The 17,921-nt window shown below is 39.0% G+C and overlaps 1 protein-coding gene across 1 annotated transcript; it reads right to left on the reverse strand.

Annotated features, from left to right (window-relative positions):
* Window positions 1-14,902: 14,902 nt before the first annotated feature.
* On the reverse strand, window positions 14,903-17,708 carry GJD2 (gap junction protein delta 2). The gene is made up of 2 exons (XM_026093921.2): window positions 17,462-17,708; window positions 14,903-16,805 (listed from the first exon to the last, which is right to left on the reverse strand). The coding sequence occupies exons 1-2, from the start codon at window positions 17,530-17,532 to the stop codon at window positions 15,962-15,964; spliced, it is 915 nt and encodes a 304-aa protein (XP_025949706.1). The 5' UTR covers window positions 17,533-17,708; the 3' UTR covers window positions 14,903-15,961.
* Between the last annotated feature and the right edge of the window lie 213 nt (window positions 17,709-17,921).

Below are 17,921 nucleotides of genomic sequence, written 5' to 3' on the forward strand. Positions count from 1 at the left end.
CTGTCCACTTTGTGCACTTTCAGATGTCCTGAAGTGGTATGCCAGCTGTTAGGAAGGTTGTATTTTGTTTCAAAACCCACAGGTATAGAGCAAACATATTTTGCTATGCATACCATCTGGTACCTGTTTTTACCAGAGAACAGAGTGTATTTAATCATTAAATCCCATCTTGCAGTACTTTAATCAGATTAATTCATACAGATATATGCATTTTTCTCCCTGTGGATTTTCCAATCAAAATAATTTAGTTACTTTACGTGACAGCAGATGAAGTCATTGGACCAAATTCTACACGAAGATAGACACAGATAAACAACAGGAAGTCAATAGGTTTGTACAGGTGCAAATGTTAGAATAATCAGATATCAACGACAGTTACTATTAATGTATTAAGTTTTATATATATATTAAAGCAATGCCTTCCATTTTTCTATTTTTATACCAGCATGATCTAATTAGTAAATTAGAATTAATTTTATATAAATGTTAAAGATAGGTATTCATATTCTTCACTTTATTTATTCCTGCAATATAGCATTTCTTCTGCTTCATAGCCTGTTCCACCCATTCTTTCCCTTTCTGCTATGTCTTTTGCCATTAATAATAAAGTGAAACAGGTGTTTAAATCAGATCAGGGCAGATTTTTGTCAAATGAGCTATAAAGAACATCCAGAAAAGCTTCCTGTTAAAGAGGACAAGAGAGTCTTCCAGTCAGCTCAAGAAGGAAGGAATTTTTCCTGGTCTGACCTTAGGTGATCATGTCATAGAGCATTTTAGTCTTAGTGAACAGGTTTTCTATCCCATGTCAGATTCTAGCTTCATGTGAACAATAGGACTCCCTGGTTATCTTAAAATGAAGACCATGTTATTTAAATGTCCCATGATGTTCTAATAACATTCATGATTTTGGCACAAGCAGATGCTGATAGTTGTATAGAAAATGAAGCCAGGTAGTTTAAAGAACATGACTTGAACAGCAGTATTAAATGGCATGCACTGGTTGAGAGACAGAAATAGAGGTAAGAGCAACATTGTAAAGAAATAAGGGTGATTACACAGATAAAATACAATCATTTGGTTTAGCAAGTGCTACTAGAAGACATTCTGGCAGATTAAGGGCTTGCTATGAATTTACAGGCTCATGTTTGTCAAGAGAAGGCATAAACTTCATACTTGTATCACATAAACAAGCCAGAAACATTCACTTCACAAAGACAAAGTGGAAAAGTAACAGCACTAATCATTTAGGTGTGTTTGAATGTTATAGTCACTAAATAGTCAAGAAAGTGACAAAAAGTGATAATCATTCTCCACTGTCTTTGTTAAGTCTCAAAACCGTTATAGCAGAGCTGGTCATTGAAATTAACCTTGCACCAAGACATCATTCAACAATCAGTTTCAGTTAAGTGGAAGAATAAATACAAGCAGATCGGTTACAAGGTCTTCATTTTCTAAAAGCAAATATACAAGTTAAGGGAACTGGTTAGTGGAATGAACTAGGCTGGAGTTTGTTACTCGTGGAGGAAGGCTAGCATTTCTTTCAAACAGAGGTGCAAATAAATACCTGGAATTTGCATTCTAAACAAATAGAAAAGAAACGTCAGGGGAAGGCTCTATATTCACTTGGATAAATAGTCACTTTGAAAAACAAAAACCGATTTTCACACTATTGAATAAAAATTGTTGACTGCAGTTTTTCACAAAACTTTTGTTTTTCCGTTTTTGATCTAGGAATCAATACAAGTTCATATGTACTTCCATTTTCTGTGAAAATAAAGTTAGCAAGTTTAAGATTACAATCCATTCCTCCCTAAGAACTCAAAACAGAGTTTTATTTTGTGGTTAAAAAAGTGGACCTATAAAGTTGGTAAGTGGTAATCCACTAAATTAAATCATTTTTTGGAAGTTAGAAGGCTGCAATTAGATGAATATCTCACTTCTCTCCCTGATATCAAGTTTCCTCAGGTGTCACAGCACTGCATATGGAAGATATTTTTGGGATCTCCAGTTCTTTCACCTTCAAGTTGTTTGCATAGTAAGATTCACTTCTGTTCATTTTTTTTTGCCCAGGATAGCTGACAAATTACACGTTACTGTCTTATAAGGATCTCAGGGTTGGATTTAAAGAATTAGAACCTATTAATGAACTGAGACTGACCTTTTCTTCTTGTCCTGGGTTGTAGATAGTGATCAGACCTGCAATATGTGTAAACTGGCATACCTCTGACCGGTGTCTGGGCCCTAACTGTGACAACTTCAGCAGCACCATGTGCTGGCTCCTTGCAGAAAGGTCATAGGAAGCTCTGTCCTTCCAGACAGCTGCCTTGCAGGAAGAATATGATCAATATTACCTGTTCTTCAGGGAATTTAGCATCTGCCTTCCCAATCAAAAGTTTCTGCAAAGCTCCTCCTTGCCTATAGAGCCAATTTTAGGCTATCAGATCTTGAACTGCTTGCAGTCCATGACCCAAGAACAGCTGAGGATCTTCAGCTGTGGCTGATCCTGCACAAGAAATGCATCCTGTCCCTCCCTCGTCCTTGTACAGATGTGCAGGCTTGACTCACTCTTAGCTCTTGCTTTATTTTTGCAGAGTGTTTGTAGAGTCATAAGCACCTGACTTGACATAAAGGATGGAGCTCTAAGTTGAAAGAGCTGCAGCTTTTTTTCAGTTCACTCCTTTCTCTGCAGCACTGTAAGACACTTAGTGGGGGAAGTGTGTGTGAAATCTGTTTACTGGCAGGCTCTTTTAACTTGAATAAACCAATTCAGAGCATCAGTTTTTAATATAGCATCTTAAGCTAGTCAACAGCTTTAGGGAAGTTTTTGAACTGTTTACCCCCAAATTTCTTTCTCAAACAGCTTTCAGCTGCTCAGAGACACTAAGGATGGCCTCTTAGTCATTTTACTTTGTTACAAGAATACCACATAGGAGAAGACTTTGATTTACATTGGTGTGATTTAGGTCATTAACTTTACTTAACTCAACCTTGCCAAGAAAATAAGTTCATTTTGTTCACTTTTGTAACCCATGTATCACCTAACAATCAAATAGGTGCTTGACTAACTTTCCAAAGATTAAGAATAAGGGTTCACACATCATTAAGAGCAGAACACTAGCAATCAGAAAGTGAGATACTGACCTTTTAAGATAGATTTGTCCACAAATTTACTGGCCTTCTATTTTCCTGTAAGCTTTATTCTACACTCTGCTACTGATTTTACTGACCTTGTGTTAGTTACGTTTGCCATTGTTTTTCTGTCTGTGATCCACAGACTCCTACTTGTCTGTAAGATATCAAAAGGTGGTCAGTGAGAAAGCTGTGTTTAAGAAAAAAACAACCACCTTCTCACACATTCAAAGATGGAAATGGAGCAAATAGAGACTAAAAGTAATATATGAACATCCACATTTGGTCTTCTGTTTATTTTAATTTCTATTGTAATGTAGCATACTGTATTTTTTGCATAATGCTTTTATTGAGACCTCTCAGTCTATCATGGGCTTTTAATGTTCCCCCTTTTTCATCTTGCAGTAGAATAGCAGAATAAAAGGCTTTCTTTCACCATTCCCTTTTTTATGACTATATAGTGCCACCAAAATCCAAAGCTTCATGGAAAACCCACAGATCACAGAGGATACAGTTCCTAGTTTGCCTGAGTTAGTTTAAACCTAAGCAACTGAGCCTCAGCACTCAGCAAAGACACTAATATCTTGGGCTGAGTTCTGTGACACCATGGCTAGGCTCATAACAGTGCCTGAGCCTACCTACCTGTCTATAACTGAAGCATACAAATGTTCCTCATGATGACTGACAGCAAGGGACAGAAGAAGGAGATGGCTTCTAGAGATGTATACATCTTTCCAGAGTATAGTCAGGTCAGTGGAATAACTGTAAATAAGAACACATCCTAAATTCAGCAACCGCACAATATAATCCTTAAATTAAAAGTGACTACATTTTCTCTCCATATGCTAACATTGTGTTCTGCTGTACCATAAGGCTGAGTGACTTATTTTTCTTAATGAGTGTTTCTGTCATTATTTTTTAAAAGTCACCTAATGAGTTTAAAAAAAGCTCATGGCTAACCAACTGTAGAAGAATAGTCCAGATGCAAGTACATCTTAGTCCAGGCCTAAGATGTCTGTGCAATGATAAGAAGCATTGAGAATATTGCCTTTTGTAAGAGTTGAAAGGGCAGGTTAAACATACTTATAGAGTCTACAGCATCTCGAATCTTCACAATAAATACAAGGCATTTTGACCTGTATGCAAGTTCCATGCGGAACTAGGAAGCTGACCAAAATGTGACTGGAATAAAGAATAAAAAAGATAGCAGTCTGAAGTGCCATAGTGCTCATATCGACATGATATTTCTTCATTGTAAAAGCACTGCCAGATTCTGTTCTCACTTGATGTGGTGGAAATGTGAGTATAAACTATCAGTTTCAGTGGAGTTATTCCGGTTGTATACTGATGAAAGGAAGTAAAATCCAGACCGCAGTACACAACCTATACTGCAAACATTTCTACATAGTCTTTTCCAGTCAAGTGTTTATGTCCTAATATTTGTTCAGAGCATACTGCAGATAGGAATTTCGTTATCTTCGCAAGCAGTCAGCAGTGAGCTGCTGTCTCTTTTGCTGTAGTTAAGCCTCAGACCTGCCATCTGTAATAAAACAGTGAAAAATTATTCAAGTAGACCATTGCTGAGATTCTAACAAAATATTTATGAGAGGCATTTTATATGTTCTGAGATGTTTTCCTTTGTGCTTGTCAATAGACATCTAACAGATGAATAAGAATGGAGATACAGGAGTAAGGACTGAAATACAGTCTATTAATTGAACTGACCAGGTTAATAAAATGAATGAAATAAATCATCACTAAATCATCACAGCCAACAAAATGGGCCTATCCCTTCATAGGTGTAATGGTATGAATCAGAGGTGGTCAAAATTTTCCAGTTTCCTAGTTTTCAGCACATATGTACTGTCAGTATTACACCATAATGTAGATAAAAAGGTTAAATTTTTCTTCCATAAGATGAAAACTTTAGATGAAAATACGGGCTCTTTTCATTAGACAGAAACTCCAAATGCTTAGAATAAAGCTTGCCTTTTTAGAAGCTGTGGCACTCTTCCTGTTGACTTCAGTAACAGCTGTGGATCACAGCTATACAGCCTGGTGCCTCAGCCTGGGAAAGCACTTTGACACATGCCACTGAAGAACAGAAGTTGCCTTGCTGACTCAGAATCTGTTCTAAGGGCGATGAGAGGTATTGCAGAAGAACCAGCTAAGATGGTTTAAGAAATCACTGGCCCCAGCTCTTAGCTTCACTTCTGTGCAGGAGACAGCTCAGGGCTGAATTCCTTCAGAAATGTGCAGTCAATTCGCACTCCAGTTATTGCAAAATTCTTTCACTTAGTTGAGGAAAGAAATGACATTGCAGTTACAAAGAGTAACTGACTACCCCTTGCAAAATAAGCACAAAAACCCTGTACGTGCACAGCTCAACTTCTTCTTTACAAAGCTTATCACATTAATTAAAACCTCTTTTCAGCAGTTGGGAAAAAGTTGCACAATCTTGCATGTATGTATACAGCTGAGGAGAGTTAAAAAGTTTTTCTGTGATGTTCTTCTGCTGTAAGTTCCCACAGAGGAATGTTAAAATATCCAAAAGCCACAGCTATACACTAATTAATTTTTAGTCAATATCCTAACTCTCTCCCCCAGATCTTTGCAAAAGTCTAAAGTAAATTTTGCACATGCCCAGCCACCAGCAGAATGTAGCACTCTGTGAGATTTACAGACGCAGTGCACAATGATAGAACTGGGCCCCGGATAGCACTCAGTAATGATTTATAAGAGCTTTGGGGGTTTGTCCTCTTTTATCTCTCCTACTGTCTTTTGTTTCAAAACTGTCAATTGGTGAAAAAAGTATTGGGGGAAAAAGCTAGGAAATTTCCAGAGATGACATACTAACAGTGATTCTGACCCATCAGTTTTAGCAATAGCACTGTTTATAAACGCTACACACATAACCTTCTGCATTATGAAGTTTACCCTTTGTTCTTAGCAATGACATTGTGCACGCTATAAGACCAAATCCAGCTTTTTGAGCTTGGATTTATAAGTATATAGTGCTCATACACAAGCCTTTTTCTGAATCACCTAAAACAAGAATAAAAAATGAGACTTTAAAATAAATTAAATTGTGTCATCCTAATGTCAGTAATGTTTGCCATTTTCATTTAAATTAGTCTTCTCCTGGCACTTGGTTAGTATTTTTCTTGATAAATTCTTTTTAAAGAACAGTTCAAATTATTTTTACAGAATATATTCAACCATTTTTCCCCTTTAGAAATTTTTTTAAACTTTATCCTCTTTTCACTTGAGGATATTTATGTATTTAAGTATGTTCATTTTCACTGTAGAATTTTCCTGGATCTCTGAGTATGCTGGGTCTTAGAAGGAGGTGTTGTAAAAAGTATTAAAATAATTAGCAGGGGGCCAAGTGCGTACTGTTCTTATCAAAACTAAAGAAGGAAGACATTTTTTATCTATACTCTCCCTCCTATTTTAAAATTAAAAGGAAAGTTTGAGAAAATGTTCCCCGTATTTTTTTACTCTTCACTCTATTTTGCACATGACACTATGTTCTTTCTTCAGATAAGTCTGAGGATTTCTAATTGACATTGAAGGGAGTAGTCCTCACGTTTCCTTAGCTGGAATTCACCTTGAAACATATGTATTCATTCTGCAATAAGTCAGCATTTGTGGAGGAGTGATCCAAAGTAAAGAACTTTGTCGTGCACATCTCTGAGCGAGTGAGAAATTAAGGCCTTAATTTCATTCAATAACCATCGTGTTTTATCAGGAACCTATTTTGCAGTATGGACTGAACACATGAATAATCATGCCCAAGGCAAGTCTCTGTGTTGCAGACAGCTGTCCTGCACAGGAAAAATGCTTGATATCTTGCTGAAGATCAGAGAACCATCCTAGGCCAAACAAGAGCTACCAGCCGCCCAGGTCTTTCAGTTGCTGGTCCCCTCGCACGCCCTGCGAGGTGCCGGCAGACAGCGCAGAACAGGCACAACAGCTCAGCTCGCCACGGCCGCTGAGGCCGGCGAAGGGCCTCTCATGCGAGGTGGTAGCTGCTTCTGAGAAGGGAGGATGGGGTGAAGAGAAGGGCCCCAACAATCACAGCGTTCAATTCCTGCCTCTCTTTAGCAGTAGAAAACCAGCAAAGACAATTCTTATTCTCTCTCTCCCCTAGTTTTGCTTACACTGCTGAGTAGCCTTGAGCCAGTTCTGTGATTTTAGTTCCTGTGAGAATATGATCCATTGTCCTAGGATAGACTGGGAGAAAACAGCATCCCCTGAAAGCTTAACTTTACCCTATGTTGGGCAGTTGCATGAAGAGTAATGCTGGGGGAAAAAAGTGAGGGGTTTTAGCTATATCGAGTAGGTATGCAAGCCATACCACATCTTCAACATAGGCACTCAAACCAGTGGCCACATCACATATTAATTACATTTAAGTATTTGCATATAAGACTGCAGCAGCCTTATAGTAGCAGTCACAGCCCTATACAGCTTTATAGTGGAATAGCATGCCAGGTTTCTGGTGTGAAGTCCTGTTTGACTAGGATTAATGTTCTAAACATAGTTCCATTTTTATATTTTCATTTTAGAGCCTTACATATTTGCTAAGGAGACAGCATGGTTGGGGACCTTAGCATAGCCAAGTTTCCTGAGCATACTATTGGCATAATTCTTTCATTTCTTTTTTATTCAAAGCAGAAGGTCATTGGAACAAATAGAAGAAAAATTCACAGGCTTTTCAGCACTGGGAGGAATCGAATTTCAAAAAACTGCATAGCTATTTGGCACAATATATCACTATAAACTGTGTAATATCTATCTGCAAAGTATAAACTGCTATCCCTGTGGTGTGACAGTTTCAATGTATCAAAATTGACACCTTTTCAATAAAATAGGCTAAATTTAGATAACCATATGCTCGTGCTGACAAGCTAGCTTCTCCCTGATATGTGTTTTCATGAGAGAGTACAGAAGGGCCTCAAACTTTAATCAGTTTAGAGTTCAAAATACTGTATTAATTTACAGTAGAAAGGTCATGTTGTTGAGTAAACAGCAGGGGATGAATATATTCCACTTGATGCACTAAGATTTAGCTGCATGACTCCCATTAATGTTAATAAGAGTCATGCTGCCAAATTCATAAATCGTGCTAGAAATGTTCTATCTTTCAATGCTCTAACTGCAGTGTAATAAAGGTTGTACAGTTAAAGCCCATTCTCTCTATACTGTCAGCAAGGCAAAGTTCAGGAGTTTATGCACACAAGCAAAGCACTCTTTTATCAACAGAGATGTATTTGTTGTTCATATTTCAGTAACCTGAATTAAGAAAATGTGGCCAATTTCAAAATTACATTCAAATCTTTATATAATGCTCAGAGCTTTTTAAACAACCATTTTGAAAAGTTAAGAACTAATGATTTTAAAACAAAACCTCTCAGTAGTCACATTGCTGTTTTGTTAGAAAGACTGAGTATGCAGTACAATGATATCCACTCATTTATGTGTGATTAAACTATAGACACTGACTTCATGTAAAATATATGCCATTTACAAGACCCGTGTCACTCTAAAATTCACTTCTTTTTTTGATGTGTCCCACTAAGCTCTGTGATTCCCTTGGTTGCTCACGCATTGTTGTCTTACTGCTCTAAAAGCAAGACAAAGCCTGAGATGCATGCCACATAGAAGTTCTCTCTCTGTCTGAAGGCAGACAAAATCGTTAGTGTCTACTTGCATACAACTCTGGAGTTTTGATCGGTAAGGGAAATGACATGAAGAAATACAGGTTTGATTTCTTAAAATGAAGTGATAATTTAAGTGATAAATAAAGTCCAACTACAGAAAGAAGTTGGACTTCCTTTTTTTAATTAAAAAACACAATTCCATTGACACATAATTTCCGTTTCATGCAAATTTGGTGAAAAAGCTGACTATGCTTGCTGACACTCTTTGAAAATTAAAATACTTCAAAATATATTTAGAATCTCAAGTAATTATTATAATTAGCAAAGAAAAAAATAGGAAAAATATACATCCCTGGAGGTATAATGGAAATAATAACCAGAATGTTAAATTAAAGATTAAGATGATCAAGAAAATTTGCACTATGCAGAAAAAAACACAGATGCTATGCACTTAATGTCAAAAAGTTAAATCTTTTTTCTGAATTGCACACTCAAGATTTCACTTTGAATTTGTTTTTGTCTCCTTTATGAATTAAAAAAACTCTATACTTTCATTAGATAGAAATCTGAAGTATTTCACTTCTAGGAGGTCAGAGCAAATACATAGAAGATAGAACAGATTATGTTCTTGCTTTTACAGTTACATACCCACTTCCATAAGAGAAAATGGAGAGAGATAGCTGAATGCATCACAAACTGCACGTTGCTTAAGCACACTTGCTTGAGGACATGTAGTGATGTCAGATGTGGAATTTTCTCTCTGAGAAACTGCAGGAGTGTGTGTGTGTGTGTGTGTGTGTGTATGTGTGTATATATATATATATATATATATGTATATATATATAGTTACACACCTTCTTACACAAAGGTCATTGCTAAAGGAGGCTTTGGGGGTTTTTTAAGGGGAAAATAAAGAAATTTCTAGGAGAGCCATCCTTCTTTAAAACACCTGAACCTTTTGTACATCACATTCAATGCAAATGTGAAAGTTGTTTTATATTTAAGTTCTACTGACCATACAGGGACTCTGTTCACAATGCATTTCACCTCAATCACCCTTTAATGTGAAGCTTTAAATCTGATCACCCCATGTATGTCTGCTAGCCATGTAACGCACTGCATGACAATCTGTTTTCCGAGGGGCACATTTTCTGACAGGAGTGTGGTTTTCATTGCAGACCAGTGGTGGAGAATGTGGTGCATTCTGAACACCTCCAGATGTGTTAAGTTCACTGAAGGCTAGGAGTAGCCACAGGGACATTAGTATTCATGATGGCTTTGGACAGTGTAATGTACCATTTACTCTCTTCAGTGAACAAGATGAAAAACATTTGCTAAATAGTTTCAAAAATTGTTTTTATTACATAAGAGATACTGCAAGGAACCTTGTATATTTGCTCATGGAAATGTTTTGAACATGCTTTTATTCCTACACTGCATAGGGAGAGAAAAGTAAGTCCATAGCCCACCTGTTTTTTCTTTAATACCTACAAATCCTTACTTTTCCTCCATTCCCCATTCGCTTCCTTAATCTATATCTCTTCATAGCCTGCCATTCTAAAACATGTTATAAAATCCCTTCCCAATGTTCATTTTGCCAAAAATCTTGTAAGTTTAACAAATAAAGCTTGTGATTGAAAAGGAAACCACCTCCTACAGAGACAATGCTGCATTACTGATGCTGAGAACATTTTGCTTTAGCACTCCTCCAAAAAGATTTTGTTAACAGATTTAAACTAGTGTTAACAATTAATGACATTTTTTCAAAAATGGAGACTGATTCAATTTCAACCAGCATTTTTGCCACCCTTCTTTGGGAAAAATGTTGAAAAAAACCCGATCATGATTGTACCAGACACTTCATAAAATATTTCAAAAATCATAGTTATTTTTAATTATGTACCACAAAATGTATTTATAGAGAAATCAGATGCAGCAAAATTCTGCTTTGCTTGAGGGAGCTTGAGAGACACCAGAAGTCTCAAATTTCTTAATCACGTTAGAGTGCATTAATTATTATCCAGGTACTAGTAAACCTTTCTCTGTCCTTCTTTCTAGACACACCACATACTGGAAAATAGATTTACTTTCTCATTCTGTTGAATCTGAGAGAGACTGGGGGGAAATCAAAGACGGCAACTGTATATGTGGGTTTCCACAAGCTAGAGATTGATTCATCCTTTTCTTCTGTCACTGTTAGAAAAAGCTGATAGATTTTTGGTGCTATGAATTGTGTGTCTCCCTTTGGCTGTGGCTTAGTTATGCAGCTAGTCAGTTAAAACTATAGCAATTCGTGTAGCCCATAGCCCCAGAATTTCACAGGAAAAGAGTCATCATGGCTGTCTTTGCATGTCAAATGTCCAGTCAGAACATTAAGGAGAACATGCACAGATTATGTGTGTGGTTTTTAATGGTCTCTGTGGATGCAGGACTTGTTCTGTATCCATCTCTGAGGTTCAATCCATAACACAGCAATATAATTTAGATAAAACTCCTTTAGCAATCTTGTATATATTTGCGTATCATATTATTTTATATATTATTTTATATATGGTTATATGGTTATTATTTATATATGGTTATATGGTTAAATATTATGTGGTTATTATGTATTATTGTAGATGTTTATTTATATAATATATATATGTGGCTTATTATTAATGCTTTTCTACAGAATTCTCCATGTCATCTGACTGCACTTACTTCATACTCCTGACTGACTGCTATAATGCAAGTTAACAGAGAGAATATGAAGTACTTCCTAATGCAATTTTTCTTCTCAGATATCATCATGTTTCAGTGAGGGGGGAACTAGGTTTAGAATCTGGCTTAGGCTTACTAGATGATACTGACCTTGTAAAGCTTACAATAAAGTATAACATCTGGAAAAAGTGCACCAAAATTTCCAGGAATGGGTGGGCAGTACAGAAATAAGATGATCTCCCCTATTAATATCATGAAATAATGGAACTGAGTTTCTCTTCAGCTGGGAATTGACTTGGTGCCACAAAAGACAAGGTCTCATCATTGGTGAAAGAACAAGATCAGACCCTAAATGAAGAAAAGTATGCCTGTTCTCTCCTTAATGCCTCTCCATTTTTTACTCCTATTTCTATATTTTCAGACCAAACAAAAACCTCTAACAGGTTTTGTTGAAGGAGTAAGGGGGAAGGGAACATTTACATTCAAACAAAATAAAGGCAGAAGGATGCAAGGACAATGTCCATTTTATGCATCCTCTTGCCCTACCATAAATATGACTATACCCTTAGTTATGGATGAAAATATCTCCCACACATTTATCCTTAACATTTCATGTACTTCTTTTCCTACAGTCCTACATATCAACAGCTCTGTCCTACCCTATTAGGTATAATGCAGGACAAATGTTGAGCCCTCTCTGGAGTTTCTGAGCCTTTCAGACTTCTGAATTCTCCAGCACAAAACAACTCAAAATCAATCTCACCACTTCCTTGATTTGTTCATCTCACTTGATCTTATTCTGCAGACTTTCTTTAAGAAACACAAAAGCCTTTATATTTCTTCAAAGTCAATGGTCTATAAAGCTGAACTAATTATAGGAACAATCAGTCAATTCAGCTTACCCATGCAAAATGCAGTGTTCATCATGAAAAGCAATTGCTAAATGTTTTTAAACCTTTTTACTGTATGTCATTGCAACTTACATACATCTTGTAAAATGGTTCAAAAGCACTATGTAAATTACTTTGAAATTCCCACTGGTTTGAAAAGCACAAGATAAGGGCTACATATAAATTAAATAATCAACATTATTTTACATGAGATGATATTAAAGTTCCACAGAACCAATATTACACTAAATTCTATTGTAGCTTTCCATAAAAGCTTAGTGATCACAATTTTTCTGTTTGCATTTATCATGAGATACACTATTGACTACCAGTACAAAACAGGATATTCAATGAATGAAACAAATGTAAACTGAATGCTCATAGCTAATGTCTCATTCTTCCATAGGAATCAGTGGCAAAACCCTAACTGCTTTCGGTGAGGCAGGATCAAGGCCTGAGTAGGCAGTAATGTTCCATTCAGCTTCATGGTCACTTGGTTCTGTTCAGTTAACACACTTTTCCATTGCTGTGATAATTTTAAAGCATTTATTCTGTAAATGAAAAGTCTGCTCTCATGCAAACAGTCGATTAACATTAATCATATGACTGACATAATACATCGACAAAAAAAGTGTTTACACTATTTCTCTTTCTTATGACAAGTAGTTGATAAGAAATGAAAAATAATAATTGAAAAGGATGACTAAAACAACCGCTCTCTTGACACCGTGTCACTTCTCTTCTGAAATAAGAAAAGCCATATTCTGTTTAGTGAAAATATTGAGGATTGCATTTCTGTTGATCAAAATATGAGTCTTTGCCTAGGTTATCACTGACCCTGCTGCATAAATTAATATTTGTGTTTCCTTATATGTTTCTCTTACAAAATTCTGAATACTCTCAACTTACTGGAGTACAAAATGTGCAACTGTATGAAATAATGGAATTAACTGAGTCACTGAAACTGTCTTTTATAAACAGACCGTTTCTTCATCTTATCTACAGGATTTTAAGGTAATAAAATCCTATAGCTATCAAGACATACACCTTCACTAGCTTTGACTAAATACTGCTTTGAAGCTACTGGAAATAACTCACATTAGAGCTTCTACATAAACAGGAAATTATGCTGAACCTGATCCAAAGCCCAATGAAGGCAGTAGAAGTTTTTTCCTCCAACTTTAATTGGCATTGGATCGAGCCCTTTGCACACAATCTCCCATTTCTTCAACATTAAAACAATGCTTATTACTGCCAAACAACATTTTTTCCCTTCAAATTCTACTCAAAAGGAGATTTTGCAAAACATCCCAGCACTCTGCAAAATGAAAATCAGACTTGGATTTGAGTGTCAAATAACAATCTTTAGAAGCTTGTTACATTGCAGATGGAGATTTTAGCTGCCATGTTGTACTTCTAAAAATAACATGCAGTTTTCCACAGTGAGCATGCAGTCAACTAGCAATATCAGTGTGCTTTTATATCACAAAGAATCATTTGAGAAATCCATTTTTGTGGGTTTCTATAATCAAATTTGAAAAACTATTCTTTTTTGACATAAGAAAAATGATTTTTAAAATATTGAAAAACATAACAAAACTCAAAGTCTTTTTATGTTTCAGAGTGGAAGGAAAAAATCCACAGAAGAAAGTGATAATACATTATGTAAGCATTAATCGACATTTTTTAAGTGACAATGCTGGCAAACGGCAGGAATGAAATGTTAACATATCCACTGTAAGCCAAGAGGAAAAGATTTATATGCTTGGTGTTCAGGCAAAAATACTGTAAAATCTATTGTCTGGCCAAAATAAAATACAATCAAGAGTCCATTTGCAAGTCTGAGCCCTTGTCTTCCTGTCATGTTATAAAGTATCCCCAAATTTTCCAGCACCATTTTGGCCCTTTTCTTTTAAGATACCATTTACTTAGCACTTGTATTGCTTTTGAGTCCTGATCCAACTCCTACTGTTGCCATTGGGATATTTGCTATTGACAGCAGTGGTAATTAAATAAGGTCCTTAAGTAAAACTTAGTATCCTATATTAAAATGGTTGCTATTAGTAGAGATTCATTTGTGACCCCCTTAGTGGCTTATTATTAAGTTGGTGGGACATGAACAGTGTATTTTTTGAACCAGTTGGAGGGTAGAAAAGCTGCAGTTACTATTTAGATTCTCCGATGAAGAGCTGCAATTGTTTCAGTTATAGGTAAATGTAGTCTGGCTATTCCCAGAGTGACCTTGGCAGCCAACTGTGTTGCCCTTAGCATCAGCAGAAAGAAGACTGTTGGTATCAGTGGGCTTTGGATCAGGCTTTAAAGACAGAGAAGGCTTGCTTAAGGAGGAATACAGACATAACACATAGTCCTGATTTCCCAGATTTTGTCACTTAGTGTTCAAGATATCAACAAGATACTTTAAACCCTGAAGAATTATTATTGTTAGTCAATTATTTTGACCTTGTATATTTCTATAACTATATACAATAATAAAGAAGAGCAAATCTCTCTGGCTTACAAAAAAAGGCAAGAACTTTATTTATCAATAGAGATTTTAGCTGCTTTTTACAGCTTTGCAATGACTGAACAAATAGCATAAAATAAACAAAGGACAGTATAAAATCACTTTATTCCAGCTGGTATCCCAAGACAACCTTTTGACTAAGTACAGAGTTAGATGTTTCAAGTATGGCACTTATATAAATAAGAGCAGAGAGAAGGTGATATATTCACAGTTAAAAGCAATGAACTCTGTTCCTTTGGTATGTGTGTCATCATAGGTAATCGTAGGTAAATACATAACTTCGCTGATGTGAACCAGCTCCGTCTTATTTATGCACATATTAGGGAATAAACTGAAATATATGGACATATTTTGTAGGTCACGACTAGTGTAAGATGATTAAGGTCTCTGGTGTATGTGTGGGCAGGCAAACAAAAAAATGGCAAAATTATATTCTGCATTTATTGTTTAGCATAACTAATTGTTGTACAAACTATGTTAGAAAATAGCTAGTAATACACACCAGGAAAAAATGCTGTGATCTGGACAAAGAAAATAATAGCAGACATCTATGAAATAGGTGTGCACAGATGTCCTGATCAAGCTGTGGTCAGGTTCCTAACAGTGCAATTACCCTCCTTTTAAAACATGCTTACATTTGCACATTGCAACAGTTTCCCCCACCCCACCCCACCCCATATAGAGTATCCTTGCAGATTTTTAATAAGAACATTCTACACGTTTACAACAATTAGTCAGACAATCCAAACTGTAGTCTCATCCTAATGATAACCAAAAAGCTGCTCCATCGAAAGATAACACCCAATCATTAGAAAGAAAAAGAATAAGAATAGTAACTGTGCTGTAAGGCTAGATCAAGCATGGTTTTATAGGTGTTTTTTCAGTCTTTTACATAGCACTGCATTTTGCATCTAGTTCAGTAAGTGCAGATCCAATACCTTAATGGCTTTCTTGGTGGTTTGATAAAATGCTTGCCTAAGCAATGTACCTTTCTCTAATGGTGTCTGGGTCTGTTCCACCTGGCACAGTGCTTCAGTTCTGTCACAGCCTCACACATAAGCTGAGTCACTTGACTGAGTCCTGCCAAAGTTAGGCATGCTCATTCTTGGCAGGTCCTTATTTCTGATTTCGTATATGGATTTCCTTTTTGCCTGTACTCCTCTCACTGCCATTTTGATCTTTCTCCAGCCCAAGTGGTTCAGTTCTGCCAAATTGAGCACCACACAAATCCCACTGACAGCAAACATGAATACCAAGAATACAGTCTTCTCAGTGGGTCTAGAGACATAGCACTCTACTTCTTTAATGCAAGGGTATCTGTCACATTCATACATGGAAGGGACATTGAATCCATACAGAAAATACTGTCCCACTAAGAATCCAATCTCTAGCGCATTTCGAAAGACAACTTGGATGATATAAAATCGAGAAATGCCTTCTTGCCTCCTCATCTTTGACTTTGTAGTTCTGATAGCAGGATTGGGGATTTCCTTCACTTCTAAGCAGTCTGGTTCTGCCTCTTTGGTGGAGTTCTCGGTGTTCTGCAGCACCCCGTTGACAATGGTGTTCTTGATTTTCTTACTGTCCTCACGCTTCATTGAGTCCTGGTCCCTCTCCAGGGTGAGGAAGACAGTGGAGTACCTCCGTTCCCTCTGCTTAGCAGACTGGTGAACAGAATACGTTATGAAGCAGAGGCTGGGAGTGCACACCATGATGATCTGGAACACCCAGTACCTTATATGAGAAATAGGGAAAGCCTGGTCGTAACAAGCCTGATTGCAGCCTGGCTGCAGCGTGTTACACACAAACATAGTTTGCTCGTCATCGTACACCGTCTCCCCTACAATGGCCACAATGAGTATCCTGAAGATCACCACCACGGTCAGCAGGATCCTGGAACAGAGAAGCCCGTCAGAGCGCGCCGCCGCCCCGCGGCCGGGAGCTGTCCAGTGCTGACGGTGCCGCCGCGGCCGCGGCCGGGGCCGGGGCCGGGGCCGGGGCCGGGGCCGGGGCCGGGGCCGGGGCCGCGCGGGGCGCCGCCGGCGCGGCAAGGCTGCAGCCCGGCAGCGCCCAGCGCGGGGCGCGCAGCGGGCGCGGCGTCGCCTCGGCGCGCCCGTGTGCGTCCGTGTGGATCATCCGCGGGCAAAAAGCTCAGGCGGCGGTCAGCCCCCACCGCCTCCCCGTGGAGGAAAGGCAGTCACGCGGACCGCGTGGGCCCGCGCGAGCGCGGAAATGCACGGCACCGGGCTGCCCCCGCGGCGGGACCCCGACGGTGCCGGAGCGCCGCCAACTTCTCCCCCATGGTTGCCCACTGCCCCCGGCTCCTCGCGGACGGGGCGGGCGGTGCTGACGCGAGCCCCTCGCCTCGGTGACCTATGCCGCGTACACACACATCCGACACAGAGGCACAGTCTCAGAAAGAAAGAGCCCCGGGGGAGCGGTGCCCCGCACGGCCGGGAGCCCGGCCGGCCGGCCCTACGGCCCAGCCCTCCTGGCCAAGGGAGGGGAGCCCCCTGGAGCCTCCGCGGAACCCCCCCTGCAGCCCTTACCTCCCTATCATAGTAGAGTGCTGCTGCACGGCAGCTTCCAGTAGCCTCTCTAGAATAGTCCATTCCCCCATCGCTGTTCATCCGGAGACAAAGACTTTTGCAAGCGGCGGGGATCTCTTCACTTCTTCCTTTTTCCCCCTCCTTTTCCTATGGGGGGTGGGGGAGGGAACAAACAAACGAGCACCCCCCTCCGCCGTCAGCAGTCCGGTGGCGGGGAGGCGGCTGGGCCCGGCAGCTCTGCCGAGGACGCCCGGCCCGGCCCGGCCCGGCCCGGCGCGGCTCGGGTCGGCTGAGCTCGGGGCCCCGCGGCGGCCGCTCCCGGCCCGGCCCGCTCTGCTCGTGGCGCGGCGCGGCGCGGCGGAACCCGCGCCGGGGAGGGAGGAAGGTTGGCTTTTAATGTCTTGCTGCCTCTAATCTGCCTTTAAGTAGTCCCCGCTTGCGTCACTGACAGGTTGGTGGA

Source organism: Dromaius novaehollandiae, chromosome 5 (genome assembly GCF_036370855.1).
Source record: "Dromaius novaehollandiae isolate bDroNov1 chromosome 5, bDroNov1.hap1, whole genome shotgun sequence".
Classification (NCBI taxonomy): Eukaryota; Metazoa; Chordata; class Aves; order Casuariiformes; family Dromaiidae; genus Dromaius; species Dromaius novaehollandiae.

Coding starts and splice junctions, on each gene's coding strand:
- GJD2 (XM_026093921.2), bottom strand. CDS start 17,532: ATGGGGGAATGGACTATTCTAGAGAGGCTACTGGAAGCTGCCGTGCAG. Junction 16,806..17,461: donor CACTCTACTATGATAGGGAG/GTAAGGGCTGCA, acceptor TCTCTGTTCCAG/GATCCTGCTGACCGTGGTGG.